General features: G+C 60.1%; 1 protein-coding gene across 6 annotated transcripts in view; it reads left to right on the top strand.

Moving 5' to 3' along the window:
- Window positions 1-1755: 1755 nt before the first annotated feature.
- Window positions 1756-8833, top strand: part of LOC117653734 (inhibitory POU protein) — a 28024-nt gene continuing 20946 nt past the window's right edge. For 3 of the 6 annotated variants that reach the window (XM_034399596.1, XM_034399595.1, XM_034399594.1), the window contains exon 1: window positions 1756-2486. In XM_034399596.1, the coding sequence (XP_034255487.1) occupies window positions 2286-2486 (201 nt within the window). In that variant the 5' untranslated portion in view covers window positions 1756-2285. Of the gene's footprint in view, window positions 2487-7935; window positions 8038-8213; window positions 8249-8833 lie in introns of all 6 variants that reach the window. The other 3 variants (XM_034399593.1, XM_034399592.1, XM_034399591.1) reach the window with 3 other exon arrangements.

Genomic DNA, 8833 nt, shown 5'->3' with positions numbered 1-8833 from the left:
CCTAAGGAGGCCTCTTAATATGTTTCGTACACTCGTACACGTGAGTCACGTGAGTCTGCTGACCTGTTTGTTCTCTTTGATCTACTGGAATCTTTATTCGTCGGCGATACCTACCAAACACTATCAAACATCCAGCCACCACCTGACACTTCGGTCACTACCAGACGTTACCAGGCCCTACCAGACACCACCAGACACTACGCGGCGTCATTTGGCGGCGCATGACGGGGATTCGAAGGCAGCCGGTAAGCAGTTACAAGTCGTGTGGGCCTCGGGCCGGCCTCGGGCCTCGGGCCCCGGGGAGGCGGAGGAGAGGCGGCATGCATAATGCAGGGCGAACACGGACCGAATGGCCACGAGGAGGAAGAGAATGAGGAGGAACTCGGAGAACTCGGTGCAGAAGAACGGCGGGTATAATAAAGGGGGCGGCGAGGGGGCGTGTCGATCGGAGGACGCCGAGGACGCCGTCGACCCGAGGACGCCGTCGACCCGAGGACACCGTCGACCCGAGGACACCGTCGACCCGAGGACACCGTCGACCCAAGGATGCCGTCGACCCGAGGACACCGTCGACCCAAGGATGCCGTCGACCAAAGGACACCGTCGTCCGCAATTAAAGGACCGTGGATGAGAAGGCGTGCGAGGGCGTATGTGGGGGTGGGGTGGGAGGGGGGGGGAGCGTCGGAACCTGTTTGGCCGCAATGTCATCGTCGCGGCGCTCGAGGCGCCCGAGGCGCTCGAGGCGCCAACGGGGTGCGTGCACTACTCTACGTGACTGCGGCAAAGGCGAAGGCCCTCCCCTTCCAGGACGGCGCCAGGACGACGATATGACTGCGCTGGGAATCGTTTACCCGCCATTTCATTGCAGAACTCGTGTGGCGGACGGCGTGGGGTGATGGTGAAAAAGGGCGTCGCCGTTGCGGCAGTGCGACCGCGCCACGTGCTCTCCGACAACAAGGCCCCCGTCATTCCGGCGCGTTTTGAGGCGGGTATCGTCGGCCCGTCGGGGAGTGCGGCGCCGCTTTGTGCCGCGTCGTCGCGGCGCCACGCGCCCACGGCATGCATGATGGCCTGCAGGGCGTGCAGGGCGTGCCGTCATTTGCGGCTCATCTCGTTTCCATGCGCGTTTTTCTCGGTGAGCAGCCCGGTCATCCTTTCGCTTCGAGGAGGGCGCTGCGGGGCGCGGCGGGGCGGGCAGGCTCGGCCGGACATCAGACGGCGCCCCGCGGCCCACGCGGCCGCCGCGGCCGCCGCACCCCGCACCCCACCCCGCGCGCTGGGAGCGCTGGGGGTGGCCGAGGGAGGGGGAAGGGTGGCTCGGACGGCGCACGCGCACTGGGCCGCCGCGGCCGCAGGCCCAGCCCACCGCGTCACGTGGCCTTCCCCCTCCAGCGCGGCCTCCCCTATCCACAATCCCAATAAAATTACTGATTCTCCGCCTCCGGCCTGCAGGGCCTGCAGGAGGCAGCCAACCTGAGCGCCCCCCACTCCGCCGCGCCGCGCCGCGCCCCGCCTCCGCCCACCCCCTCGCGCTGCCTCGCGCTCCCTCGCGCTGCCCAGCCCGCCGAGGCGTGCGCGCTTTTTATCAATTTCTGACAATAGTTGTTCCGCTGGCGAGCGCAGACGTCGTGCCCGTCCGCGTTACCGCGTCGCTCCGGCTGCCCGCGGCCCGCACTCTCGCGCCTCGCTGTGCGCACCGCCCGGACCGCCCGGACCGTCCGGTGGCACACGGCCCTCGGCACACGGTGGCACTCGGTGGCACACGGTGGCACCGCACGGCCTGCCTCGAGGCCCGAACACTCGGATAATGTTCGTCATGCCGCTAGCCTCGCGAGGGGCACGCCGTCTCCAGGCCGCCTAGGCCGCCGAGGCCCAGCCTAGGCCTCATCGCCACCACGCTGCACAATGTCGTGACGCCGCGTGACGAGGACACGCTTCGTTGTGGTAGTGCGCCGTGACACGTGTGTGTGTGCGCGCGTGGTTTGTGTTTGTGTTGACGCGGTGCTCCGCGGTGTGTGTGTGTCTGTGCGCGACTGCGCGTGTGTGTGTTTACCTGTCGCCCTCCTCCCACGCACCCGGTCGCGCCGACGGCCCTGCTCCTTGCCGAGGCGGCCGAGGCGGCCGAGTTTTGAAACGCAAACCGGATACGCCGCCGTCTCCAACCACTGCGCCAGCTGCGCCACCGGACCACGTGATCGCCGGCGTGGCCCAGGCCGGGGCCTGCATCGAGGCCTGCAGGGCCGTGCACGCGTTGTGTGCTTCCAGGATGCCGCCGGAGCGCGGCGATGCCTCCACGGCCGCTAGGGGCTCTCGTTGACGTCCTGGACGACATGGCCGCCATGTACAGCCCCGACAAGATGATGAACGGCAAGGGGCACGGCCCGCTGCACCCGACCTCCATCGCCCCCACCCCGTGCTTTCCCGGCAGGTACTCGCCAACGTACCGCGGCCAGGACCCCATGCGGCGGTGCGTCGCCAACCCCTCGGTGAGTAGCCCCGCACCACCGTGCCCCCCGCGACCCCCTGCGGCCCCCTGCGGCCCGCGACCACGGTGCGCCGCACCACCGGCCTGTCCAGGTGTTACGTCACGCCGTCAGCACCAAAATAGAGCAGCAGCTCCCCCAAATAGACTCATATTTTCGCATTCTCTGCACACAAGGCCACAAAGTGGTCGAGTTATGGAACTTCACCACGTATGATAGTCAACAAAAGTTGTTTTCATGTCGAAATGTTGATCTTAGTCATTATAACATCAAAAGGACAACATCGTCAGTGTTTAATGTTTGCAACGAAGGGCACGTCACATTCGCCTAGGTTCAAGTACATCTCACAATCGTGGAATCACTTAAAAACGAATGAAAAAAATACACGCCTTTCCAAAAGCGTTTCTATTAACGGTTTCTTTTGATGTCTTGGACGGCAGTATGAGGTGAGACCTTATAGTGTTGCTTATAAGGGTCATCCTTTTATTGTCCTCAAGGGTCCTCAAGGGACCTCATGTCTTGCATGGCTGCAACTCTCTCATCCTGCGCATTGAAAGACTTCTCTAATTGGCTTCTCTATATCTGCAGTTTAATCTGCACAATAATAGGCATGTAATTGTGCAGATTGGTCATAAATATGGAGCCAAATTAGCTAAAGATAGAGAATATGACCAATACACGGGATGAGTGACAACACGAGCAATGTGCGAAATACCCTGGCACAACAGTATGGAAAATCTGGTCAATCTGAGTGCAGCAGAGGACGACGAGGCAGTACAGTCACAAAAACTATTCTCGAGCGCTTCTGATGTCCCCTGGGAGAAAGTAGAATACTCTCTGTCAGTAGTACAAGCTTTGTTTAATTCGAGGTAGGGATCCATAACTCAAAATTTGTGGTACCGACTGCTCTGCTGGCACTCGAGCACCGACGTTTCTACCCGGAACGTTATTGCTCGCACTCATTGGAAAAATGTTTCTATATATTTACGCGGTGACCGCACTGTATGCAAGACTACCCCTAACACCTTCAGCTTGCTTGTCGTGTCCTCGGCGTCGTGTCCTCGGCGTCGTGTCCTCGGCGTCGTGTCCTCGGCGTCGTGTCCTCGGCGTCGTGTCCTCGGCGTCGTGTCCTCGGCGTCGTGTCCTCGGCGTCGTGTCCTCGGCGTCGTGTCCTCGGCGTCGTGTCCTCGGCGACGCCGTCCGGCAACACGCTGCACACGTGACTGGGTCGCGGCAGGCGGCCGGCTTGTTTACCTGTTAATATTTGATCGCCTTCAACACTTTAATGTATCATGATCGGCCCAGGCAGCAGGCAGGCCCAGGCAGGCCCAGGTGGGAGGGGTACCGGCCCACGGGCCAGCAGCAGCAGGTCCTGGCGGCCTGTCGGCATGCCCCTTCCGAGGACGGATTACTTTTTCATACGAAGGTAGTAATGGACACCCTGGCATGTGAGCTGGGGAGAGGTCTGACAAAGAACATTCGAATTTCCACGCTTGGTTAGCGCAAATACCGGACACCTGTGACCTGTGCTGAGCGGTCAGGACCGAGGCCAGGACACCCACCGAACTCTTGAAGTTTGGAACTATGGCATTATCTATTCATTACTCAACACCATTATACAGGACTGCCAACATGACCCTTATTTTCTTCTAGTTGGACTTGAGTTCGAATTGCGGTACTGCCATTCGGAGAGTTTTGGACTTTTGCGAAGGATTGTTCGGTCTACGAGAACTTGACTTACGGCGACTAATTTTTGAATTGATTCTCGGGTCTCATGGTGCTTGCAAGGCTTTTCCATAATCGGTTTTTAAAATCGGTTTCCACTTTCACCTGGGAGGCCTCTTCAAAAACGACGTCCTTCATAATCTGGGAATAATTTGAGCACTGCTGGGGACCGGTAAATTATAAAGAAGGCAACAAACGGGAGACCTCAACGCGGGATGCAGGCAAGATAAAGCCCTGCTCAATTATGCCCGTTGGGGTGGACTTTCTCTTGCTCGAATTAGAACAGAACAAACAACAACATAAATACAGTGAGTTATCCTCGAACAAAAACAAAACTTCCAGCCCAAAAATCGTTTGGCCATCTCCCGGTTATTGAAACGGACGAGTGCTCGGTTCACCCGTAAAAGTGTGTTCTTGACCATGGATTAAGTATTGGCAGCGCTCCTGAGCGGCCCCCAATATTCATTATGAAAATTCCGTGATTTTTGGCTAGCGCACTGCTAGAGCCAAGATGACCCGTTTTCGGCGCGAAACGTGGCGCTGCGGCCGCGAAGCGCAAAGCTCTGGCGAGCGCATCGAGCGCAGTGGGATGTTGGTGTCAACAAACGCTGCGCCGTGCTGCGCCGAGCTACGCGTCCGGGCGCGGGGTCGCCGCGGTGGGACCGAGGTGGGCCGGGTGGGCCCCACTTCACGGACACGGCGCCGCACCGCCCGGACATCGACCGCGAGCCCACCCACCACACACTCACACATGCCCCCACCCTTCCTTTACCGTAAATCATTATCATCATCACCATCATCATCGTCAGCAGCAGCAGCAGCATGTAGCATTCGGGTATCACGAGTAGGGACCTTTAGTCGTCGCAAGGCTCTGCTCCAACTGCGGCTTTGCCAGCGGGTCCATAACGAGGTCAAAATTTAGGAGCGTTCGGCCGTCTTGCTGCCTTTGAGAAACCCTCGACGGAGCTCCAAAGTTTCATAAAGCTGGGGGTGTGAGGACCGAACCGGGGCAATTCTCCGGGGCGCGAGCCGAGCCGAGCCGAGCCGAGCCGAGCCGAGGCCGGAGCATGCTCAGAAATCAATAGCGGTGCCGAGCCGAGCCGGCGAGCTGGAGGAGCGCGTTGTGGGGCCGTGCCCGGCCATGCCCGGCCCGAGCCCGGCCGCCCTGTCCGTCACTTTCCCGAGCAGGCCTACCCTCGGACGGGAGCAGCGGAGGCAGGGGGAGAGGGTAGGAGGAGAAGGGGTTGCGCGAAACAAAACATGGTCCAGCGGGCCCGCCGCTGCGGGGAGACGCTGTGGCGCCTCGCCAAGAACCCCCTCCCTTTCAGCCGGCCTTTCCAGGGGGCTGTTTTTCAGTAGCCTTGTCCAGGCGCGCCAAGTGGGCTCGTCCAGAGGTGGGTTGTCCTGCCTGCTTGTTTCGGGCTCGTCCTTCACGCTCATCCTTAGGGCATGCCCTTGTGGAGCTCGTCCTTCGGGCTAGTCCTTGTGCGGCTCGTCCTTGTGGAGCTCGTCCTTCGGGCTAGTCCTTGCGGGGCTCGTCCTTGTAGGGCTCGTCCTAGCAGGGCTCGTCCTTCGAGCTAGTCCCTTGTAGGGCTCGTCCTAGCAGGGCTCGTCCTTCGAGCTAGTCCTTATCCGTGCTCGTCCTTCGGGCTCGTCCAGCTCCAGCCGGGCGCGCTGGCGCGGTAACGACCCGCTGACATGCAGCCTTTAATGGGGCGGCACGCGCGTGTAATTGGGATCCTTCATTGCCGAATGAATTGGGTGGGACGCTAATTGCGGCGGCAAACACTCACACACACGCACGCACACACACAGACAATGATGCGCCCTATCAACTGGCCAAATCACTACTCACGCAGCCGTCACCTGTCCCCCGCCACCCCCCTGCGCGCCCCTCCGCTCCGCTCTTCGACGACTTCGACCCTTGGCACGACGTCTGGGGGAGGGCGACACACACACACACACACACACACACACACACACACACACACACGGCCCGGGGGACACCTGGCGCTAGCCCTCTCGTTGACGAGTGCCCCTGGGGAGGCACGCCTCACCTCGCACTGCTCGCCACCACATTGGTCAACTATCAATGAGACGGGGCCCCCTCGCCTCGGACAAGCGACACGCTGTGCCGGCGGAGGACGGGGTTGTCAAAATCAGGTCTAAGTGACGTCAGAATTGACGAAATTTGGACTGAAATCGCGCGTTTTAAGCTTGAGTTCTTCTGTCCCCCCCCTCCCCTCTAAACTCACTGGGTGTACCTGCCCTGCCTCCGGCAGACTGATTCCGCAAAGCATCTCGACACGCCCCATGAGTGCGAGGGAGACTGATCGACGACGAAGCCAAGAGCGGAATCAGTCTGCCGGCCGGGCCATGGCGGCCATGGCCCCCTCCCGTCGGGCCGCGGGCCCGGGGCCCCTGCGCGGCGGCGGGCGGGCTTCACGGCGCACGGCCGTGTGCCGCGGGACTGCCTACCCTCTCCATGGCAGGCGCACTGAGTCCACAAACCACGTGACGCGGTGGAGACAAGCGCAGCCTGCGGACTACTTCCGGAACGGGTGCTCTGTCTCTCTCGCACTCACGGGGTGATCCGGGCGGCCGCACGGGTGCGACAGAGAGCGCAGGCAGCGTCGCAGGCAGCGGCCCGCTGCCGGAATTAACGTCAGCCGGTTCGAAATCCAGCCTCCCAATCCGTCCTCGTCGGCGGAGCGGTGAACCCCCGCTGCACGCTCGGCAGGACACTGCGACACCTGTCCGGGACCTCGGCGTCGACGCCGCCGCGCGCCAGACGGCCCGCCACGCGCTTCGCGCCGCCCCGCCCGCCCCGCCCCGCCCCGCCACGCCCGCCACGCTCGCCATCGCTCGCTATTAAAAATGGATAGGGGCCTTTAGCGTCACAGCGTTGGAGCACCGAAGGAAAGGCAAGAGAGACGCCATGAATAATTTGCCTGCCAATTGGGGGAGGAGGCCCGAGCTATTGTGCCGACATCTATTGCCTTTTGCCTTCGCTTTCTTCATCAAGGTGGCCCTCGCCTTGACGCGGCCCTAACAGTGTGGCCCGCAGGCCCACACGGCATTGTTTCGGTCCGGGTTCGACACCCGGCGCCGCCCTTCCTGCATTTTTGTTTCCGCCTTAGTTAAGCTGGCGTGACGTAACACCTGGACGAGCTGCTCGTCGTGGCCCTGGTGCCCCACGGAGCCGCCGGGCCGCCCCCTCACAGTGGGCCGGGAGGCCAGTCCGGGCGGACACACTTCGTGTTGAGGGGAGTGTAGTCATTAAACAGGAGTTGAATGTGGATCTGGAAAAGCAACCCGATTTAATGTGTCCGCCTGAAAACTGGTCTTCCGGCCCTCCAAGTCCCCCAGGCCGCCCATATATCACGTCACAGTGCACTGTGAAAAATTTCTTGTCACTTTATGGCAAAATTGTGCATGACAATTTTATGATAAAATTGATAACGTTTTCATCAAAGCTTCATTCTTAGTGCATGGACAAAAATGTCATCAACTGGTATGATGACATTCTTGCAAGGAAAATTAGCCTTGAAATTGTCATCAAGTGACAACCCAAATTTTGACAGTGTACCAGCATTGCAAGCTGAGCGGGCAAGTCCCGTCAAGGCCCCATGACGTGGAATGTGGACCGGCCCCTTGTTCGTGTTGAGTGTCGTGTCGTGTACACTGTGCCTGCCCAAGGATCACACTCTCGCTCTGACTTTTGCAGTTGGCCGATGTGACTGACATGAAACCATCCCTTGTTGCATGTCCGCGGGACGATCAGAAGGGCTCCGAGTACCTGCCATCAGTTCACGAGCACGACTACAAGGTAAGCCTAACCCTAAAACTCCTGCAACGCCTGCAACCTGCCCTCCTCGCCAGGCGGAGCCTTCGCGATCAATTAAGTTGCCCCAACCGTTCCCGGCGTCGGGACGATTCGGATCCGCGGTTAGAAGGCGCCGCGACCCGGGCTATTTATCTTCCCGTAGTTAGTCCGCGGGGAAGCTCCACCTTGGCCGCAGTTGCGGCTCTCCGGGGAGGCTAAGCCGAACAGTTGGACTCGGCCGCTGAATGAATTGCCAACAGGTTGTCGGTTAATCATTTGCTGGACAAGTCGTGATTTCTGCCCCGTCTCGCGCGTGCCATCAAACAAAACAAAAAGAACTGCACTTGTTTTCTTCTGGGCGGTTCGGAGCGAACACTTCAATTTCAGGTCGTCCGTTCGATTTACTGCAGGGATCCATCATCTTTAAAAGCTGTTTGGAATTTTTTACTCACTCCAAGATTCGGTCATAACGCATCACTTTTCATCAGCAAGCTAATTTTACTGCATGTGTGTTGTGGGCGGGTGGGGGCGATTGATTTCCATTTCTAGCACACTGCACGACCACGACGCCACCTCGAGATATCCGTTCCTGGCTGAGTTTCCCAGCCTCCCGATTTCCAGCCCGACTCCCCGCTGCTTGTCACTGGCACTCGGAAGTCCCCCTCCCCCTCCCCTTTCCCTTCCCCCTCCCCCCCCCTCCCCCTCCGCACTCCGCTCATGCCGGGCCGTTCATTTGACGTCGGAGCAGACGACGTCTGAAGCGAGCGGCGCCTGATTTCAGGATCAGTGTGGCACCACT

The sequence above is a fragment of the Thrips palmi genome, unplaced genomic scaffold (assembly GCF_012932325.1).
Source record: "Thrips palmi isolate BJ-2018 unplaced genomic scaffold, TpBJ-2018v1 HiC_scaffold_8, whole genome shotgun sequence".
Classification (NCBI taxonomy): Eukaryota; Metazoa; Arthropoda; class Insecta; order Thysanoptera; family Thripidae; genus Thrips; species Thrips palmi.
Note: the sequence above shows the minus strand (reverse complement) of the source record. Positions and strands in the feature narration are given on the sequence as shown.